Below are 23,645 nucleotides of genomic sequence, written 5' to 3'. Positions count from 1 at the left end.
TTATACAGTTTTTGAAACTAAAGTAATTTTATCATATTGAAGCTAAGCTCTCCCAGGCTGTAACGTTAAAGCATGTGAATTAAAAAGAAGAGGAGCAGCATGAGCTACAGACATTCTCATTCTGACCTTGTAGTATTTATGTCAAGTCTACTTTTTTGATAGTAGTTAGGATCATTTTGTTCTGTATAGCATGAAATTGTTTATGAATTGTAAGCAAGCAGATAAAACAAGTATAAGACAATAGGATTGTTGTTGTTTCCCACACTTCTGGAATAGCAAATGGCTTTTGCACATTTTATGAGTGGAGAGAGTGGCAGCTATTGTAGTTGAGGCAGCACCATAACAGTTCAGTTATTCCTCTGAGCAAGTCCTATGATTGTGATTATTCCTCATTGCGTCTTGGATGTATGGATGATCTACACGGGCACCTGTACAGTGCTATCTTCCAGCTACCGGTAATTCTCTGCCTTTGTTATATGACATGATTATTCATGCCATCCTACTGGCTTATTGGCTTCTGCTATTAAAAGCAAAATTGCAAGATCTTTTCCCAACAAACACTGTGTGATCTCGAGGTAAATAAGGCTTTTATTTTATATTCACCCAAAAGGAAAGCAATGTCCAATCTGGTGATAGCAGAATAAATGATATAAGGAGGGAGCTGCAGCCCAGAATAGGAAAAGAGGCAGTAAGGGAACACCTAGCTACTTTAAATGAATTCAAATCTCCAGGGCCTGATGAACTGCCTCCAAGGGGACTAAAGGAGCTTGCAGATGTATTTTAAGAGTCCTTGTCTATTATCTTTGAGAATTCTTGGAGAACAGGTGAGGACCCTGCAGACTGGAGGCAGGCAAATATTGTCCCCATCTTCAAAAAGGGGGAAAGGGATGACCCAGGAAATACCAACCGGTGAGCTTGACATTGATACCAGGGAAGATCCTAGAACAGATAATTCAACTGTTGGTCTGTGAGCATTTAGAAAGGGATGCTGTGATTACTAAGCCCCAGCATGGGTTTCTCACAAATAAGTCATGCCAGACCAATCTGATTTCTTTTTTTGATGGAATTACAAACTTGGTAGATCATGGAAATGTTGTGGACATAGTGTATCCTGATTTCAGTAAGGCTTTTGACAAAGTCTGCCATGATATTCTCACAAGGAAGCTGCTAAAATGTGGGTTGAACAATGTAAATGTTAGGTGGATTTGTAGCTGGTTGACTGACTGAACCCAAAGAGTACTCATTAATGGTTCCTTGTCACCCTGGAAAAAAGTAACAAGTGGGGTGCCACACGGTTCTGTCTTGGGCCTGTTGTTGTTTAATGTCTTTATAAATGACTTGGATGAAGAAATTGAGGGGATGCTAATCAAAGATGACACCAAACTGGGAGGGGTAGCTAATGCTGCAGAAGACAAAATCAGAATTCAAAATGACCTTAACAGATTGAAGAACTGGGCACAAGCTAACAAAATGAATTTCAGTAGGGGCAAATGTAAGGTTCTGCTCTTAGGCAAGAAGAACCAGATGCACAGATATAGGATGGGAGGGGGCACCTGGCTTACTAGCAGCACATGTGAAAAGGATCTAGGGGTCTTGGTGGCCTTATTACCTTTGGTGCTCTAAAATGCTATGCAGAAGCTAGTATAATAGAACCCCAACAATACTTTCCCCGTGGAGTGGAATATGAGCACAAACTGCACCTAGTCATGTGGGGCAGAACATTTTGTAGCTTTATTTTCTGTGGAAACTAAGTATGGATGTGTAGAAACAAATTTCAAATAGTTTTAGACAAGGTAAGCACTTTCAAAGTTTTTAGCTTAGTGCATTAAATACAAATAAAACAGCCATACTAAATTAGAACTCTGTAGGGCACCAAATTCTACTCTCCCTCCCCCCATGCTAACTGAAAGTTTTCAGATGTAAGTTAACCTGCAAATTACGCTAATTTGCAGGCTAGACTATGAGATTGAATTTTCCAGATCATTTCCCCCCCTGAAACCCCATTTCTCTGATTGCACCTGTATGTTTTGCCCTATACATCTTGCCCTCCCTGATCTAGATGTCAAATACCCTCGTTCATATGCACTTTTAGCAAAAAAATAAAATATGCCATCAGTATCTTTTGCATCGCATGTAGTTTGTCTCTGTAATAGAGCAATCTCTTCCTGTTGTCTGGACTGAAACACCTTGATGAATCTATGTATGTATGTACCGGTAATAGTGCCCTGTGCCTATAGTAGAAAGTTGTTGACACATTAGTAGGTTGTCATGAATTGTTTTTGCCAGTTTTATGTGCAGGACTTGTGCAGTTTCTCATATGGAAGTATTTTAGATTAGGATTTGTGCAAAGCATGAATACAATACCCTCCCTCATTGTACTTTGAGGTACTCTTCCTTTGAATCTGGAGACTCCATTTAATGTACATGATTAATAGCTGATAAACATATGCTCCATGAATTTGTCTAATCCCCCTTTAAAGTCATCTCACTCCCTGGTCTTCACCATTTATTGTGCCAAGAGAACTCTCATGATGCATTGTGTGAAGATGTCCTTTCTTTTGTCTTCCTTTAATCAATTGCCAATAAATTTCATTGAACGACCCATATTGTAATTTTTATTGTTTTTTCATGTATAAAAAGCCCCTCTCTTTTCCAGTTCTTCACATCATGCCTAATTTAAGGCATATTGTTTTTATTATTGCTTGTTAGCCGCCCTGAGCCCGGCCTTGGCTGAGGAGGGTGGGGTATAAATAAAAATTATTATTATTATTATTATTATTATTATTATTATTATTATTATTATTATTATTTATCTTAGTCATGCAGTTATCTGACTTAAACTCTTATCTCCATAGTTTTAAATATCAGTTGGCTTCTTTCTAACCCCATGTTGAGGAGGTCAGCTTTAGTGATAGACATGAAGAAGGGAGGATGCTTAGGACAGCGTCTCACACCCCTTTCTTTTCCCTACAGTACTAAGAGTTGAGTCTTAATATCCAGTAGTTGCTGCTGCCACCACTCATTTTGGGTCACCTATATCCCCAGAAACAAGGGGTAGGGAATGAGGATATCCAATTCATGGTTTAATTCCGGGATCCTGGATTAGCCGGCTTCATGTCTCCAGCCAATCCCTTGCAATTTATGTAGAGTGTAAAGTCAGCTCTCCAGCGCGCTGTTTCTCCCTGACAATAGGGCAAATTACTGGATTTCCTAACTCTGTTCTTAGATTTCAGTAGCGTTAAACCCAAAGCAACCTAGGTGCGTGGTGATTCCCGAATCCTGAGGTGGCAGTCACATACTGATTCCACTAGTTCAGTTGTGAAAGTTTATTAAGAGTACACAAGGAAAAGGGCAATAAGGTCCAACAGAAATATTAAAAAGAGCCGGAAGGCTCTAACACCTGATTACTTTTATTCTAATTGCTAATAGCACAATGATCTCAGTCTACTTACACATAGGCAGTGAGGCTGGTTAGCTTCCTGGTGATATGGAAGAGCTAGCCTGGATTCCTGATTATGAGAGGGACAAAAGTTGCAAGAGCAGCTCAGTTTTTAAATACTCTCTCTCCTCTCCCTTCTCCCTGAAGAGAGTGACCTTTGGATCTTTCTGACCAATGAGAGCCATAGTCATTTTGTCAGATTTGTCACATATCCCAGGTAGGCTTCTTAAGTACCTTTTCCCATGTGAGTAGAATTAGTGGGAGATACATGACAGTCTGGCTTAGAGAAATGATGGAGGTAGGAGACCAAGGTCCTGTGTGACAGCAGGTCACATATTTTTTGGTAAGGGAACTCCAGTTCCACATTTGAGGTTTTTTAAAAACAGTAAAATATTTGAATATAACTTGGATTAAAACAAGAGCATATCAAAAACCAGAGTAATAGCTTTCAACTTTAAATAAGTTATTTCTAGGGAAGTAAGAATGGACTGAAAGGTCTGTAAAATATCTTGGTGAATTCTTAAGAAGGATATACAGTATATTAATGTAATTAAGAATAACTGCAGACTCTTAAGAAAATCAAGGTCTGGTGGTCTTGTCTATCAGTTTAAATATCTCATTTGGATGAGGGTAATTAAGAATATAAGAACTGGAGTTGCAGCATTGTGAAACAGGGAGAAAGTGAATGGCTTAGTGTTGCATGAATGCACCTAACCTCCTCCCAGGCCCAGTGTTCGGAATTAGCCAGGCACATTTTGCACCTGGTTTTTGACACTTGTGACCAAATGAAGATGTCTGGATGGTGCCTGACATCTCCACCATCTGGAAGTGCATGCCTGAGGTTCATTGGACTGTTTTCACACACTAATACCACATCCTGTACAATTCTATCAGTTATATTTTATCTGTACAATTGAAAATAATTTCAGGAACCAAAATGCTTTTTTTGTGTAGCCTGGGCAGGAGCAGTCACCGTTACGAAAAAGAGGTAGGAATAGGCTAATACATATGTGGACTCTCCCTGGATCGTGTGACTTTAAGTTCTCAAAGTTCTTAACCTAGCTCAAGGTTGTCATCTGAACTAGCCAGTTATTTAATTGATAATCAGTCATAGTCCATCATATAAGACTTTAGAGCCATCTTACCCCTATACATTTTGTTTTGCTGTCTGACCTTGGTTTAAGGAGCCATTTGGCACTGAGCTTATGTATCTGAGTTTCTAACACTGCCCAGGCCTATTCACTCTGCTTCAACCCACATGACCAAGAGAAGGAGTTCAGAACTTTCCACTTTGGCTCTTAGTTATGGTTTGGGAAACAAAGGCAGACACAAAACGTGGGAAGAGAGTAGGCTCACTCACGTCACCTTGAACCATGACTTAGCATGACATCTGAATGGAGCCAGTGTTTCTTCACTCTGTCCAGATTGTGTATAATTTTATAAACTTCTGCCACATTCCTTCCTCAGTAAATCTTTTACTATGCTAAATAGTTCCAAATACTTTTGCCTTTCCTCATAGAGAAGATGTTTCATTACCTTTATCATTCTTGTTGTCCTTTTATGTACCTTCTTCTGTTCTATGTTGTCCTCCTTGCGAGGGAGAGACTAGCAATTTTCTTTTCAGTCCCCTTAGTCATTCCCAACATGGAATTTGCTGTTGCTATCCCAGCTGCAACATGCAAACTTTACATTTTCATTGTGCTATTTTTTATCTTCTGGTCTGTGACTGTCAGTTTAGACCTCCCCACCATCACCTGTGTATAGGTGAAGTTAGGATTATTTATTTCCTTCACTGGGCATTACCTTGAAGCAAGGAATTCTCATATAAATGATAATGAAATCATTATGAATTTAACCAAAAAGGAGCTTTTTTAGAAACCTGTTGATTTTTATCCCAGATAAGGCTATGAGATTCACAGATATCATTAAAATTTATCAGATGTAGCAAAAAGCTGAAAGGTGAAGCAGAAAATTATTTTATGATTAGAAAAAAGGATTGTAGTGCTAAGCCTACAGTTGCATTACAAATAATCCAAACAGGTATTTTTATTAGACTGGCTCAGTGACCATTGTGATCCATCTTGGATATCCCATGAACAAGTAAAATATTTTTTTTAGAGATTGTATTCAAACCTTGGGCAAATATGTTAATTTCGCTCCAGAAACCTTACCCTAAGTAGTTCGATATGTGAATTTTAACCCATTTGCAACTTAGAAATGCCAGCATTTGAGGAACATGCATTATAGCTATAAATACTACATTGTTAATAACATATGCAGAGATTACAGGTTCGTTTCAGCAAAACTGAATCCAAGATAGATTGAACTAGCAGTTTCCATATCTTGCACTAGAAATCTGACGGATTTTTTCAAGCTGCAACTGCTGTATATTAAAGTAGTTTCCCCATAGTCTTCCAGCTTTTAATATGCAGCTTTTTAATACTTCGCCACTTTAACATGTAGCTATTTTATTGTTCCTTTATCATTGCTAACATATATTGTAAAGCTCATATAGTCAATTATGATTAAGTGGTAAAGTTGTCAGGGCCTATGACCCTTGCTCAATTATTTGTTACAGCTTTTGAGCAGCAAACACATCGAAATCTGTGGTTCCAAAAAGCAAAATATTAGACTTGAGTAACAACTTCTGTTGTTTTTTCTCTGTGTTAGTTTTGTATCCAGGAAATACATATTCTTATTTTGCATTATTCTGACCTTACTGATAGCTCTTTTTCTTGTTTGGAAATCACTTGGAGGTAATCAGAGGTTCTGAACAACTGTGTGTGCAAGTTTCAGAAGGAATTACATATTAATGTATTGCAGCAAAGAGAATTGTGGTATAACCTTTCTACTTTAGAGCACACTTTATTCAGGTAGCGATGTAGGCATCCATGAAAGCTTGCATCATTTGTGTCAAGAGACTTCCAAGGTTTAGAGTATCTTGGCTGATACACCAACAGCAAGCATATCTGGGAGGAGATGGCCTGACACCACTTATCCAGACCCTGTTAAACCTCCTGCTTCAACAATACAGAGGTCACAAACATTTTTGGGATCTGTGGACACACTCATAATAGGATTAAAATGGATCCTTTAGAATTTGCATTATGTTATATGGGGTCCTTATGTTAAATTAAACTTTGCAGTGGTAGACTGCATGGTAAAAAATCAGATGCAGTGCTTGTTAGCACCCTAAAATATTGATTCAAGGTACAGATCCTCATGGATCTTCATATTTTTTTACACAGTATGCCAATAAAGTCAGCAACAAATCACAGAACACAGATGTGAACTACAATTTGATGGTAGTTTGACTAGATCCTTTGAAAAATTTTGAGAATCTATATGGATCTGTGTCGTGTTGGGAACTAAATCCTATTATTTTTACGGTTTAGTCAATGAAGACAGCTGGGATCTGTGATTTGAAAGAGGTGGGGGAAACTGAAACTTAGTCAGTTCCAATGGTATCCATTTCACTGGATCCAGCTTCCGTATGTGTTCCATCTGTCTGTCTGTTTCTCTTGTGCACTTTTCCACACTTACCTTTCCTCCATTCCTTACAGACACAGTCTGCAATTTAAAGCTCTGTGTCCAAGCACCTCTCCCTCCACCATGAAAACCTGCTCTTTAAAGCTCTGTCAGAGCAAACTTCAATCCATGGAAAACTCGAATTGACATTTGCTCTGATTCAGCTATCCTTCCCTTCCCACCTTCTTGGCCACTCTTGCTTTTTATTCAGCTGCTCAGGTTGCAGTCTGAGCCTTGAAAAGTATAGAAAGATGAAAGACAAAGTTGGAAGGGTAATGTTCTTTCCCACTTCATTTCAACTCAATGTGCTTTTCAAAGCTTAGATCAGCATTTCAGCTGCTGACCCAATCTATGAGGAGCACAGAGCTGAAGTAATAATAATTTTATTATTTATATTCTGCTCATCTGGCTGGGTTGACCCAGCCACTCTGGGCAGATAAATAGAGTGCTGCTCTTCCAGTTTCCTCCTTCTTTGTTACATACTTCTCAAGGGAAGCAAAGCTAACCTGTCCTTACCAGCACATAATGTTGGGGACAGTGAGAATATATATATATGGGTTCAGAAGCACGGCAGGTGCCAGAGATACTCCTCATAGGTACCATTTTGCCCAAGAGTGTCACATAAACATACTCAGGATTATTTTCACTCTGTGTATGCAGGCTCTTTTAAAAAAAAAAAATCCAGAAAGTACAGTTGGGCTGCAAGATAGTGAACTGGGTCTAGATGAGTCAGTAACAGTATGCTGGTGTCTTATCAGCTACACTGGCTGACAGGCCTCATCTGCACTACAGTGGAACCTCGTGTTACATCCCATCCTAACGAATGCTTCAGGTAATGAGCTCTGCTAACCCGGAAGTAGTTGCCCCTTGTTGTGAGCTTTGCCCTGGGATGCGAGCGGAAGTCACGCACCGGCGGTGCAGCAGCAGCGTGAGGCCCCATTAGCGAAAGTGCACCTAAAGTTAAGAACGGTTTCGGCTTAAGAACAGGCCTCTGGAACGGATTCAGTTCGTAGCCGGAGGTATCACTGTGTACATTAAAAGCAGCATCATAATACTTTAAACAATCATGGCTTCTCCCAAAGAATCCTGGGAACTGTCATTTGTTAAAGATGCAGAGAGAGAGAGTTGTTAGGAGAGACCTTTTCCCCTACAGAACTACAATTCCCAGAGAAGAGGGATTGACTGTCAAACCAGGGGTCTTCTAACAACTCTCAATCCTTAAACTACAGTTCCCAGGATTCTTTGGGGAAACCCAACAACTATTTAAAATTATATGATACTGCATTAAATGTATAGTGCAGATGAGGTCCCAGTCTCTTTTCTGACTCTTGGTTTTAACCTTAAATGCCCTCAATTGGCTTAGGACCAGGACATCTTAAAATAATCTTCTCCCAGTTATATCCACCCACATTTTGAGATAGTCTTCTTTAGGGATGAGCATACCTTTCAACTTTGGTGTTCTCAGTTTCTGATTTTTCTAATTTCAGTTTTCCAAATTTCTGCAGCAATTCGTGGATTAGAAATATTAATAATGAAAATTTATCAGCATTTTAGTACAAATTTCTTCTAATAATTACATGTTTATTGTACAGTTTTGACTACACATTTTGCAAGAATTCCCCCTAATATTTTGTATGTTATTTTCACAAATATATTCATTTTTATGAACACTTTCCACTGATACAGGCAATTTTATAAACATTGGTTGGAGAGTTGCACTTCAAAATTCAGATAAGTGCAAATTTCGAATGATAGCTGCATTTGGTTCTTATATTGTTTCAGAAGTGAACATTGGGCAGGTTCACCTTTAAATGTAAATGCTATCTAATTTCGCCCCTATCCCTACTCTTCAGGGTCTCTACTCCTAATACCCTTGCCAAATGGTAGCTACCAGGAGAAGGGCCTTCTTGTTGGTAGCATATCAGCTGTCCCCTGAGAGGCTTCCCTGGTGCCAGTCTCACCTTCACAATCATTTTGGCACAAGGTGAAGACTACTTGGTACTCCTAGGTTGTGTTCTTAGGTGTATTTCCTCTTCTTAAAGATTAAATTTAGGTCCTTCCATTGGCTCAACAATTGTGTGGTGCTGGCAAAGTTTAAGGTTTGGGAATCTAACATGTCTCTTTTAATGCCAGCCGTGTCTCCATTGTTGCTGTTAGTCTTTCATCCCTCTTTCTTCAATAGACAGAGCTTTCAAGTCTGAGGTATGGTGTGCTAAGTGGTTGTATTGGTTCTCCAATTTCTTTATGCAGAACACTAATTACTGAACACATGGTTAGAGAGAATTTTAGAGTCACATTACTATCATGGTTCTCTCGGTTTCAGCTGTGCTCTTTTTTTGTTGAAGCCTGAGATTTATGATGTTGCCTATAGAAGGCTTACTTTGTTTGCTGGAGACTGTGAGTAGTAAGACGGGTTTGGCCCCAAACATGTATAGGTTACTGATAAACCATGAGGAAGGTGCAGTAGATGGTCTTTGTATGTGTTGAAAAGAAAATAGTTAAGTAGAAATAGATGATGGACAACTGATATCACTTTGGGATAAACCTTTCAAATCATTAACTGATTAAGGGATCATTATTAAAACTAATTCATAACTGCTATCTTATTCCACAGAAGTATGTCATATCAACCCTAGATCCTCTCCATTGTGTTGGAGAGAGTTCAGGTAACTGAAACTTACCTTCATATGTGGTGGGAAGCCACAGAGTTTGGGAATTTTGCCAGTGAGTTTTAGTGAAATTAGAGCCATTACAAGACAGGCTGTAAAAAACTCGCTGCAACTGGCTCTTTTAAATTTATTTCTAGGTCATCATAGAAGTATGAAAAGTAGCAAACTAATAAACAGTTTGTTATCTGCAGTCAGTGTTGGTGGCATGCGCCTGGTGTGACTTCTGTGCAGTAACTATAGATTCTTGCTACCAAAAGGTCTAAGGAAGCAGCATTACTTGAGAAATTGATACATAAGTTTAAGTGAATGTGGAAATTGAGTCAAATGTGGACATGACTTGTTTTTGGCAGCTTGGCGTGATTTTATTGTCTTTACAAACATGAAGGAACATGGTTGTCCTCTACCTGACAGATAACAAAGTTGAGTAAGTATAACCTAGTACTGACATTATTGTCAGTCCACCACAGTTCCTCTGTAATTGATTTCATATATTTTAGGGGATTTTTTTTAACCTATATTGACTCGGATTATTATTTTTGCTTTGTTTGTTTAGTGATTTTATATTTGAAATACATACTTTGCTATAATTGTAAAATTTCATAAAAGTTCTGCATGGTTCCCCAGCTCCGTTCCCATGGTAACAATTGCTCTGATAACATCCTACTTTGATTGCTGTAAAGTTTTTTGAGGAGCTGTTTGGGAAGCTGTAGAACGCAGCTGCTAGGAAGTTAACTAGGTACACCAGGTTAGGACAATATTGCACTAGTCCTGAAGAACCTGTGGCGGCTGCCTATACATTTCCAATCCCAATCCAAGGTGATGGTGTAGATATATGAAACCATAAATGACTTGTGGCCTGAATATGTGAATAATTTCTCCCTCGTGGGCTTATCCATGTGTTAAGATCAACAGGAGATGCATTTTTCTTGGCTACATCACCAGACACAGGATGTAGCATGGTGGCACGGAATGGACCTGCTCAGTAGTGATTGCCTGGCCTTGAAATGACCCCTGGTCTAAGATGCATTTGATGCTGACATTTGTTTTTTGCCATTGTTTAAAGATGTAGTTAATAAATTATAGTGGTACCTTGGGTTACAAACACCTCGGGATACAAACTCCGCTAACCCGGAAGTAGTACCTCGGGTTAAGAACTTTGCGCCAGACTGAGAACAGAAATTGCGCACCGGTGGCGGCAGCAGGAGGCCCCATTAGCTAAAGTGGTACTTCAGGTTAAGAATCGTTTCAGGTTAAGAATGGACCTCCGGAACGAATTTAGTGCGTAACATAATGTAACACTGTATAACTTTGTGGGGTGTTTTATATATCGAGAGAGAGAGAGTATTGGACCTTCTGTTGTGTGAGCATGCTTAGGATTTACAATGTAGTAGAGTGGCTTTTGGTTGTTGTTTAGTCGTTTAGTCGTGTCCCACTCTTCGTGACCCCATGGACCAGAGCACGCCAGGCACTTCTGTCTTCCACTGCCTCCCACAGTTTGGTCAAATTCATGCTGGTAGCTTCGAGAACACTATCCAACCATCTCGTCCTCTGCCATCCCCTTCTCCTTGTGCCCTCCATCTTTCCCAACATCAGGGTCTTTTCCAGGGAGTCTTCTCTTCTCATGAGGTGGCCAAAGTATTGGAGTCTCGGCTTCAGGATCTGTCCTTCCAGTGAGCACTCAGGGCTGATTTCCTTAAGAATGGATAGGTTTCTTCTTCTTGCAGTCCATGGGACTCTCAAGAGTCTCCTCCAGCCCCAGAATTCAAAAGCATCAATTCTTTGGCGATCAGCCTTCTTTATGGTTCAGCTCTCACTTCCATACATCACTACTGGGAAAACCATATACGGACCTTTGTTGGCAAGGTGATGTCTCTGCTTTTTAAGATGCTGTCTAGGTTTGTCATTGCTTTTCTCCCAAGAAGCAGGCGTCTTGTAATTTTGTGGCTGCTGTCACCATCTGCAGTGATCATGCAGCCCAAGAAAGTAAAATCTCTCACTGCCTCCATTTCTTCCCCTTCTATTTGCCAGGAGGTGATGGGCCCAGTAGCCATGATCTTCGTTTTTTTGATGTTGAGCTTCAGACCATATTTTGCGGTCTCCTCTTTCACCCTCAATAAAAGGTTCTTTAATTCCTCCTCACTTTCTGCCATCAAGGTTGTGTCATCTGCATATCTGAGGTTGTTGATATTTCTTCCGGCAATCTTAATTCCGGCTAGGGATTCATCCAGCCCAGCCTTTCGCATGATGAATTCTGCATATAAGTTAAATAAGCAGGGAGACAATATACAGCCTTGCCGTACTCCTTTCCCAATTTGGAACCAATCAGTTGTTCCATATCCCGTTCTAACTGTAGCTTCTTGTCCCACATAGAGATTTCTCAGGAGACAGATGAGGTGATCAGGCACTCCCATTTCTTTAAGAACTTGCCATAGTTTGCTGTGGTCGACACAGTCAAAGGCTTTTGCATAGTCAATGAAGCAGAAGTAGATGTCTTTCTGGAACTCTCTAGCTTTCTCCATAATCCAGCGCATGTTTGCAATTTGGTCTCTGGTTCCTCTGCCCCTTCAAAATCCAGCTTGCACTTCTGGGAGTTCTCGGTCCACATACTGCTTAAGCCTGCCTTGTAGAATTTTAAGCATAACCTTGCTAGCGTGTGAAATGAGTGCTATTGTGAGGTAGTTGGAACATTCTTTGGCACTGCCCTTCTTTGGGATTGGGATGTAGACTGATCTTCTCCAATCCTCTGGTCACTGCTGAGTTTTCCAAATTTGCTGGCATACTGAATGTAGCACCTTAACAGCATCGTCTTTTAAAATTTTAAATAGTTCAGCTGGAATACCATCACTTCCACTGGCCTTGTTATTAGCAGTGCTTTCTAAGGCCCATTTGACTTCACTCTCCAGGATGTCTGGCTCCAGGTCAGCAACCACACCACCTGGGGTATACGAGACATCCATTTATTTCTGGTATAATTCCTCTGTGTATTCTTGCCACCTCTTCTTGATGTCTTCTGCTTCTGTTAGGTCCTTACCACTTTTGTCCTTTATTATGGTAATCTTTGTACGAAATGTTCCTTTCATTTCTCCAATTTTCTTGAACAGATCTCTGGTTCTTCCCATTCTGTTGTTTTCCTCTATTTCTTTGCATTGCTCATTTAAGGAGAGTGGCTAGATGCCTGCAAATGTCCCAAGCACTTAGGTCATATTTGAGGAAACTTCAGATTAACAAATGTGCTTTAAGTACTTGCAGTTATTTAATTTCTGTACTGTTTACACTGAGTGAAGAATTAAAATGAGGAAGAAACAAGGGTACAGAATGCTCTTTAAAGAGAAGAGTAACATTCTGTTCTGGCTCTTTCATTGTTTATTCATGTGAATGTTGCAGGAGTTAAGTTCCCTCTGTTGCTGTTCCCTGGTAACACTGTCTAGCACTGTAGGCAGCAGAACCAAGGAGTGCTCAAGGATAGCTTCTTGTAACCTCATTGAACATGTTGCTCCTTTGGGAGAAAATAGTGTTGTGTATTCTTGCTATTAAAACGTCTGTTGCTAGTTCAGAATCCCTGCATGAATTTCTTACATTCACATGAACATTGTTGGACACGGTTGTAGGTTTGTTCAGTGGGTCCTCCTTGTGTTTGGACATTAGCTAACATAGAGTGCAATCCTAAGCATGTTTACCCAAGAGTAAATTCTAGTGCAGTTTCATTCCTAGTAAGTGAGTATTAGATTACAACCTTCAAATTACAACATTGATTGGAGGAACCCTACTGACTATACATATTTGTGCATGTTTTGTCCTTCAGGTTCTACAGTGCATTGGACACTCAGGTCAAACTCAGATTCAAAGTTTGGTGATAATGATTGTTGTTGTTTTATTTCTTAGATTTGGTAGTGACTTGTTACCCAAATGTCTCCAAGTTTCTTATGACACATCTAAAAACATAAACATGAATTATATCATTAAAATAATTCATGCAAAACACCTACAGTTCTCTCTCTCTCTCTCTCTCTCTCTCTCTCTCTCACACACACACACACACACACACACACACACTCCAACCCCCCACAACTGTCACAAAGGTGCTTTGAAAGCACACTACTAATACTTTAACGGGCTAGTCTGTGCTGTAAATCTAAATTTTTGGAAAACTTGTGAACTGGTTTTCAAAAGTCTTTTAGACTGAAAAAGTGAATTGTTGTGGACCATAATGTGTAGTTGTTTGCCAGTGCTGGGCAGTATTGGATGTTTTGCAATGTGTAGATTGCGACTTTAGATACTTGGAATCTTTCATGTTTTTTGTGCTACTACAGCTAAAGTCAATCCATAGGGATTTAATTCTAAATAAATGCTTTAGGAATAAAAGGGCAGCCAAGATTGGAAAAGCTAATAGTTGGAGTAATGGTTTTTCCCAAGAGGCAATGATCCCACACCCTTTTCAATAAACTAGGATAAACAAGCACAAGTTACAATTATGCCCATATTTAGTACCGACACTGTTCAGTATTGTATTATTATATGGCAGTCAATGTATATGTTGCTTTAAGTTGGGGATGGGAAACCTATGGCCCTCCAGATGTTCCTGCACTACAACTCCCATCATTTCCGATCATCGGCTCTGCTGGCTTGAGCTAATGGCAGTTGGAGTAGAAAAACATCTGGAGGGCCACATGTTTCTCCATGTCTGCTTTAAAACAAAGAAAAGCTGGTTCCTATGGCAAGAAATTTGCCTTCATTATGATGAAGCATCTGAGAAATTGGAGGTGATACATAGACGTGATATATAGGCTTAAAACCATAGCTCCCCTTTCCCTGACTTGTCAGTACTATAGAGGCCACTATAATACATGTTTAATGGGTAGCTGCAAGAGACGAAACTGGGTAGCATGCAATAATACAATTTTAAGAATAATTTATATACTCCTGGAATTCTCTTACATGGGGCTGCAATGTTTAGATTTGCTTAGCTTTAGCAGTGCTGCAGCTTCATGTTCTCTTGAGTCCATTATTGGAGTCTTGTTCAGATGATTCTCTTTAGAAATAAGGATGGGATTGTATTGCATGGAAGTAAATTATAGAACGCAAAATAGCATGCCTGGAAAGTTAAAACCAGACAATAATTTTAAAAGTAATGGCGAAGGAAGGTTTACTATATTGTACTCTACAGAACGGTGTGCATTTCCTGCAAGATGATTACTAACCAACTTGAGCTGTAGTGACAGTTTTGAGCTACAAGTCAAGCTGGTTTCCTTGAACTCTTATCAGATCAGATGCTATTTTGCTTTGTTTGAATCGCATAAACAGTAAATATTTAGATGAGTATGTGGGTGTTGACCCTCTGTATAATAATACAGAATGTTAAACTGATGTATCATGAACAAATCTAATTAGGCTATGTTTTAAAGTGTGTGTCTGGTTTTTTAAGTAGAAATTAGACATTCAACCATAAAGGAAAAACTACATGTATGCAATCCTTAATTTTTCTTTCTCATCATGTGAAAAATCTAAATTTACATTCCTGGAAAACTACGCTATTGTGTTCAAGAGTTAAATTAGACAGCAGTCCCCTACCACCACTATTGGGTTGCTGCTTATACTATTCCATTTTCTGCAAGTGGCCTCCATGTTTATTTTTCCAGTTCCATCATTTTAGGATGGTCCTTTTTCACTGTCTAATGTAACATATTATGGAAATAGATGGTAAATTGAAGGATTTTTTAGGATGATTGAAGTAATATTTATTTAAAGATGTGTAGCCTCCAATCAAACAATCTCTGGGGCAAATTAGTTACATTAGCAAGAGTTAATAGCTCATATTATAGTGTTACTGTAACAAAGAGGGGGTCATAGTAAAGTCTCTCCACAGCTGTGTAATATTCCTGCTACTGCTATTCTTATATTCTTCAATATATATTATTGTATTCTTATATTCTTCAATATATATTATTGTATTCTTATGTTCTTCAATGTGCTTCCATTGGAAATCACTTAGGGGAAGGGACTTCTCACATAGGCCAGATGAAACATGGCTCCTGGCAGGAATGGTGGCCAGGAAGAACAGTAGTCAGACATGATGTTACCCCTTTTTTTGTTCCTGCTCCAGTCCTTAGGAACTTATGGTGATCAGTTTCATAGATTACAAGTATCATTTACACACTGTCTTCTAGATAAAGAAGGATTGGTGATTGTTGCAAAAATTGGTACCACAAAAGCTAATTACTGTACAATGAAACAAATCAAATATTTGTTCCAAAGTATAGGGACTTCCTGACAAAAACCTCACACTCCTAAAGATTTCTTACGCAAAATAGATGCATACTCAGAAGGTTTCACTTAGTGCCTGCATCAAAATTGTGGACCTATTGGGGAAGGATCCCCAGTGAGCTCCATTAACATAGTTAATTAACATCTAAAAAAGTTACATTTAAAATAATAGTAAAACGGTTAAATACTTTCTCATCCAGTGATCTCAGGGTTGCCAAGAGTGGTGTCTTTCGGCCATCAAATGTCTGGGTGGGTAAACAGAAATGTTTTCAAATTCCTCCTGAAAGTCTGTTATGATGGAAACAGATACATCTCATTCAAAACATGGGAACCACCAAGGAAAGGGCCCTGTCATGGATCAAAACCAACCAAACAGTTGTAGAGGGTCATCTCTGACTTAATTAGATAAATGAAACCCATTGTGTGTGAAGGTACTCATAGCCAAAGTGGAGGAATTAATCCCTTCTCCCCTCCTCCAACTGAGACCTTCAGAGAAGGTGATTCAGTCTCTGTACTGTACTATTTTAGACTATAAGCTGCTTTAACTTTCTGTTAAGAAATACTGAATAAAACATTTTTTAAACAAACCAAATGAATCAATTAGTGACATTTTCATTTTCTGCTGTAAACCTTTTGATAATCAAAAACATAAGTAGCATTGTTAACAATGCTAAAGGCAGTGTGTGTGTTCATGGTGTTCGTTTCATTTCAAGGTGATGGCTGATTGTCAGATTAAATATAACCTGATAGTATAGTTTAGAGCAGTGTGGTATGCCATACTAGTAGGCAGATTAGATGTGAAGGAAGCTGCATCTGTGGCAAACAAATCATTAGAGGGTAAAGGTTGAGATGATGGCCTACTTCTCTCTTCTTGAAGTGTCTCTCAGAAAAAAATATTTGCTGACCTGCAGAACAATCTGCACATGCATTATTTTGCTCCTGGCTTTACAAGGAAATGGGATAGATTTCTTCATTCTCTGTTTCCTACCCATTCACCTTAGTGTCATGCCTAGAGTTGTTTGTGTGAGGAGGAATATATTAGCAGGAGCACCAGAAACAGTCTGATTTTTAATTCTTCCTTGGGACAGTAAGCACTTCTAGGAAATAAATGATGATTGTGCCATAATTCCCCTACCAGTTTAACTTAGATGGTTCTGGTCAAATCTAGGTGTCCTCCTGTGATTGTCTCCTGAATGTTCCCTGTAACATTACAACCCTGGGTCCAGAGAGAGAGGCTGTTTCTTTCTAAATATTCTGATCATTTATAAATATATGGTGTTTGCAAAGGAAAAGCACCAGATCTAGTTGAACTGACATATAAACCAAGCAGGTTACTTCTTGCCAACCTAACCTTTATAGATTTGATTTGATTTGATTTGATTTGTTGTTCGAACATATTTCTTTAACAATCTGTATTTCAGAAGACACTCGCTTCTAATTCCCAAATAGCATCTGAGCTGTTTAGTTAAATGCTAAATATAGTTAATGCTAAATACACGTGTGTAAGCCAAACTTAGCGGTACTTCAGTGGCAGTTATTTCAAAGTAAGCATGACTAGGTTAATGGGTCAATCTGTGAGGAAAAGCACTGACAATAGAATATTTCATTTCCTCTAGTTTATAGTAAAAGTAAGTTTTTAAAAACTGATTTATAAAAATGTCTATGAGAAGCATCTGTGTCCTGTTGTACCAACAGTTGGAAGGAAATTTTATGTAGAGACCTTTATTACAAGGCTAAATGAAGACTATTCTAATAGCACACTTTCACTTATTCTAGAAATACTGTCCTTTTCTCCTTTTTTTTAGCTTTAATGCTATGTATTTGTTCTTTTCTAGGATCGAAACAGAATGTATGACAGTCTGAATATGCATTCCTTGGAAAATTCACTCATTGATATAATGAGGGCTGAACATGATCCTCTTAAAGGTATGTTACTACTGTAGGTTACTGTTTCAGTCTGTAGGAGAGCTCTTTCACCATTACTTCATTTTTCCTTACTTGAAAAAATTAATGTTGCGTTGGTGTTTAATCATATGCTTACACTGAATAAAGCAAGATAGGTCCTATTCAGATGTGATTGTTGGAAGTTATGCCCCTTTTCCACAGTTCTCTCCTGGAAAAGATACGGAGAGAGCTTTGGGCTTTTAAAAAATATTATTATTTTCTTAAATTTGTATACCACCCATCATCCAAGTATCACATGTTCTCTTCCCTGCCCAAATGAGGAAATGCTGCAGGCAAATATCCCATTAAATCAATTTCTTCTTGGTGAGCAGAAGAATGAAGCATATTGGGAACCATAGCTGCCAACTCCCTGGCTGCCCCTGGTTCTGAGGTTTATTATTTTGACAATACAGTGGTACCTCGGGTTAAGTACTTAATTCATTCCGGAGGTCGGTTCTTAACCTGAAACTGTTCTTAACCTGAAGCACCACTTTAGCTGCCGCTGCGCTGCCGCCGTGCGATTTCTGTTCTCATCCTGAAGCAAAGTTCTTAACCTCAGGTACTATTTCTGGGTTAGCGGAGTCTGTAACCTGAAGCGTATGTAACCTGAAGCGTATGTAACCCGAGGTACCACTGTATGTTTACATTTGGAGCATCAAAAATGAAGCATTTAGAACTATAAGCATGTTTCAGATTTAGATTCTGACTGAGTCTTGCCCAGTTTGGGTTTGTTTTAAAAATTCATCTACAGCACTATCCTGTACATATCTACAGATAAGAAAGCACCATTGACTTCCTGGGATACAAACTCTCAGATAAGTTTGCATACCATAGCCTACTAAATGTATGTATTGACTACAATGCTAAACACACTTAATCGGAATTAGGTCCCATTGAGCTCAGTCTGGTGCTGCTACTTTATTGAGAATTGTATTTATGTTTGAAAATCAGACTTTAAAGAATAAATTGGGTAACACAGATTGATTGATTGATTGATTGATTGATTGATTGAATAAATAAATAAATCTTGGATTAATCAGGGTCTTGATTTTGTCAGGATTTAGAAAAGCAATTTAACAGAATGTCAATTCTATGAAGTAACAGCTTGTTGCCTTTTCATCGTTTTGTATCTCTTAATAGTCCTTAAATAGCTATAATAATCTAATCTTGTAAATAAGCCCACGAAGTTTCAAAAGTTTTTACTCGTTTTCTCGATGGTGGCATAGGAGGAACCAAGAGCTCTATCCCACCTCCACCAGTCCACTGAAGGGGGGGGGCTTCCTTACTTTGATATCCTACTTGTTTCCTATGTGGTATGCAGAGGAGGGGTAGTGGGCTCCATCCTTCATCAACCATCTCCCACTGCCTTGTCTGCCTACCATCCTTGTGGCTTCTGATGAGTCCTTAAATGCACGACTGTAATAATTATTTGATGAGGACTATCATTAGTATAGTTTAAAGTTACTAAAACTAATCATTTTTTGAACCAGAAAGGGCTTTTTCTATTATTTTTGTTCACAGTGATTTAAACAACTTCTCCCAAAATGCTATTATTGCCTGACTTCCAGTCTTTCATCGCTGTCTTGATAACCCTTACAGTTGTAATGGGTCCAGTTACAGATAGGTAGCCGTGTTGGTCTGCCATAGTCAAAATAAAAAAATTCCTTCTAGTAGCACCTTAAAGACCAACTAAGTTAGTTCTTGGTATGAGCTTTCGTGTGCATGCACACTTCTTCAGATACACATTTGTAATGGGAACGTTAAAAATTACACAGTTGTAATGGGAACGTCATTCTTCAATGGTTGAATGAGGAGCTCCAGAGATGCATTCACAAAATCTGGAATGAGGAGTGCAGAATTGTGTGCTGCACCTGCTCCAGTTCATTTTGATGGGGCTTATGCAGAGAACATTTTGTTAAGTTGTTCCTTAGGAGCCTAAACTGAAGATTTGCTGAGTGGCAACATAATGCATTATTTAGAGCATATCCACATTACATCGTTCAGCATTCTCCTATTATGTTAGCTCAGTAAAATGTACAGCTGCCTTGAAAGTACATAGGCAAATTTTTTAAAAATTAAAAAATTGTCCAGTAGCACCTTAGAGACCAACCAAGTTTGCTCTGGGTATAAGCTTTTGTGTGCATGCACACTTCTGATCAGCGTTCTGTACTCTAAACAGAAGCAAACAAAGGAGGAACTCTTCTGAACAAGTGTGCATGCACACGAAAGCTTATAACCAGAACAAACTTAGTTGGTCTCTAAGGTGCTACTGGAAAAAAATTAATTTTCTATTTATATATTTTGACTGCGTCAGACCAACACGGCTACCTACCTGAATCTACAACTATTTAAGATTAAGGTGCGAAAATTGCAGGGTTGAATGGAATTGTGCCATTGCTGCCCCTTCTCCTGTGCTGTCCATAGTTAGATTATAGGTGGTACTAGGTTTGCCAAATCAGAATATTAAAAATAAAAGATGCAGCTGGTCAATCACGTTGGGGGCTTTTGATCTGAAATGAGGGGACCTTACTTTTGTATGTCCTGGACACTGATTTCACTCAGTAAAGTATTGTATTTTTAAAAATGAGAAAAAGGATGCTAATCTATATAGAGTTTAATTAAATCTGTCTTAAAACAGAAATTACTGCTTTCATATGTATTTAGATGCCTGTTTGAGCCAGTAGTATTTAATACATTCACTTGATCTAAATTATGTATGCAAAGCCCTGCATGAATGGACCCTTCATGATTTGTCATCAGTCATCCTAAAGACAGAGCAGTGATTCTAAAAGCTGCAGTATATTAGTATATATTTGGGGATTATAGCAGATTTATTTAGAGCTTGAGGTAATATGCCAGTCTTCCATATCATAGTAAAACAAAGCAGCTGTTGTATGTTACTAAAACTTCTTAGTAAAATACAAAACCTTTTGTTATGTGGTTCTAAATATTCAGAATTCAATTATTATAGGAGTTCTCTCTTTAGTATTTTCTAACTTAAATTCTAAAATGTACCAGCCAGAAAACATTCATGGAACTTGTATTATCTTAAAATATGTATTTAAATGTTTGGAGTAAATGAAAACCAGCTATACCAGAATAAATGATTTTGTTTGAGCTGTGGTGTCAGAAGATGTGTTTGAGATTTGAGCCGCTTGATATTTCTCCAGTGTAACTGAGTTTAAGCAGTTAGGTAGAAGTATTCATAGTAAGAATGGAAAAGGAGACTTGGAATAGTCGGCACTATTTCTGGATTTCTTGAAACAAAGAGAACCTTTGTCCTCTTGGAGCTGATCCCAAAGCACATTGCAGATCTTATGACCAGAGAATTAAGGTTAAGAAGTTCATTCTTTCAACTTAAGTTGGCTCAAGGGTGGTGTTGGCTAATCGAGTAAAATATTAGCTGGTTCTGCTCTTGAACAAAATGGAGTTATGGTGCATGGGTGTATCCACGTATATAACCTTCTTGGTAGTGGCACTCTCCCTGTGGAACACCCTTCAGGTGTCGAGGAAATAAACAACTATCTGACTTTTAGAAGACATCCGAAGGCGGTTCTGTTTAGGGAAGTTTTTAATGTTTGATGTTTTAACGTGTTTTTACTATTCTGCTGGGAGCAGCCCAGAGTGGCTGTGGAAACCCAGCCAGAGAAGTGGGATATAAATAAGAATTTTTATATTTTTATTAAGTATTTTTGCACATCTTCTTTTTTCCATTGAATATAATGGCTAAAATCCTACAACTATTTGTTCTTAGGTCGTTTGAATTACCCACATCCAGGAACTGACAATCTTCTAATGTTAAATGGTAAGAGCTAGTCTTCTAGCAGTTTAATTTTCTATTATCATAGTAAGCTTATTTTTTTAAGTACTGCTGCATTCTGTTACTGAATAATCCACAAATAATCAAAGATAGCCAGCTTTTTTGAGAACCATGGCTGTCTTCCACTTCCAAAAAGTAGTAGCTCATTTTACAGTATGTTTATATATCGTTGTATCCAGTGCATTTTGTGTGTGGAAGTACTCGACAATGTGGAGTACTGGTTTCTCTGTTTTTGCTGCTCACAGAAGCCATTTTGTGCTAGCACCCACAAAACTTACATCAATATAAAACTACTGGCGTTAAAATAAAAAAACAGAAACAAAATTTACTAATTCCAGCATTTCAGGTATGCTTTTCCTCCTCCATCTGCTTTATTTTCTACCAATATATGACAATTCATTTGAAATTTTGTCATCTGACACACTTACTTTACATGGTTGAAATAAGTTTGCTTTTCTGTAATGATGCTTCCTGCAAATTGTGTTTGCTACCAGGGGTGCCAACTTGAATAAAATACTATGGGGGCCCGGGTAAGCCCTGGCCCACATAATCTATCACATGATGCAGTGCACACATGCAATTTGAATGAGAATGCCCATCAACTTTGTGGGGGCCTGGCCTCCTCACATATTTTATTGTGGGGACTAAAGCCTCCATGGCCCCTAGGAGCTGGTTCCTGTGTTTACAACTAAAAGGATTTAGATTTAAAACACTCCTTGGGTGCATAGGATTGCAAGTCTTACTTGGAACCAATGAAATCAGTGGGATTTACTTCTGAATAAACATGCATATAATTATGCTGTTAGACAATAGAGTGAGGGCATTTGCAGTTTCATAAACACAGAATTCCATGATCTACTGTACAGTTTGCCATGCTTGCATTTATGAATAGTGAAGAATTCAAGTTTTAATACTTCATATAAATAAAAAAACAAATCAGAATTGCCACGACCATAGGAGCGTACAGTGGTACCTCAGGTTAAGTACTTAATTTGTTCCGGAGGTCCGTTCTTAACCTGAAACTGTTCTTAGCCTGAAGCACCACTTTAGCTAATGGGGCCTCCCGCTGCCGCCGTGTCACCGGAGAACGATTTCTGTTCTCATCCTGAAGCAAAGTTCTTAACCCAAGGTAATATTTCTGGGTTAGCGGAGTCTGAAACCTGAAGCGTATGTAACCCGAGGTACCACTGTACATAGATCTGTTTTTTTCATTATTAACAGTAGTATATACTGTAGTACAGTCGTGGGAGAGATATTTGAATTGACAGTTAAAGGTAAAGGGACCCCTGACCGTTATGTCCAGTCATGGACGACTCTGGGGTTGCAGCGCTCATCTCGCTTTACTGGTCGAGGGAGCTTCCGGGTCATGTGGCCAGCAGGACTAAGTTGCTTCTGGCGAACCAGAGCAGCGCACGGAAACGCCGTTTGCATTCCCGCTGGAGCGGTGCCTACTTGCACTTTGACGTGCTTTCGAACTGCTAGGTTGGCAGGAGCAGGGTCTGAGCAACGGGAGCTCACCCCGTCACAGGGATTCGAACCACCGACCTTCTGATCGGCAAGCCCTAAGCTCTGTGGTTTTGACCACAGCGCCACCCGCGTCCCTTGAATTGATAGGATGTTGCAAAAATCAGGTATTACAGGATGTTGTAAAGGTTAGATATTATATGTATTTATTAAGGGATTTCCCACCCCACAACTTTTGAAACACACAAATATAGAAACTAAGCAATATAAAAATAATGGTTAGAATGTTGGGTTATGACCTGAGAGACTCAGCCATGAACATCACTGGGTGACCTTGGGCCAGTCACCATCTCTTAGCCTAACGCCCTAACCTACCTCACAGGGTTATTGTGAGGAGGAAATGGGGAGGAGGAAAACCATTTGTACCACCTTGAACACTTTGGAAACTCAAACAAACAAGTGTGTGCGTGCAGAATATGTTAATCTAATTATTGGTAATTGTGCAGGTTGGTAGTCCAGT

General features: G+C 38.9%; 1 protein-coding gene across 4 annotated transcripts in view; it reads left to right on the top strand.

The window, feature by feature from the left end:
* Window positions 1-23,645, top strand: part of CPEB2 (cytoplasmic polyadenylation element binding protein 2) — a 65,676-nt gene that overhangs the window by 10,517 nt on the left and 31,514 nt on the right. For all 4 annotated transcript variants that reach the window (XM_083460719.1, XM_083460722.1, XM_083460720.1 and 1 more), the window contains exons 3-4: window positions 17,733-17,823; window positions 21,596-21,646. In XM_083460719.1, coding sequence (XP_083316845.1) covers window positions 17,733-17,823; window positions 21,596-21,646 — 142 coding nt within the window. The remainder of the gene's footprint in view (window positions 1-17,732; window positions 17,824-21,595; window positions 21,647-23,645) is intronic.

Source organism: Podarcis liolepis, assembly GCF_965112155.1.
Source record: "Podarcis liolepis genome assembly, chromosome: 9".
Taxonomy (NCBI): Eukaryota; Metazoa; Chordata; class Lepidosauria; order Squamata; family Lacertidae; genus Podarcis; species Podarcis liolepis.
Note: the sequence above shows the minus strand (reverse complement) of the source record. Positions and strands in the feature narration are given on the sequence as shown.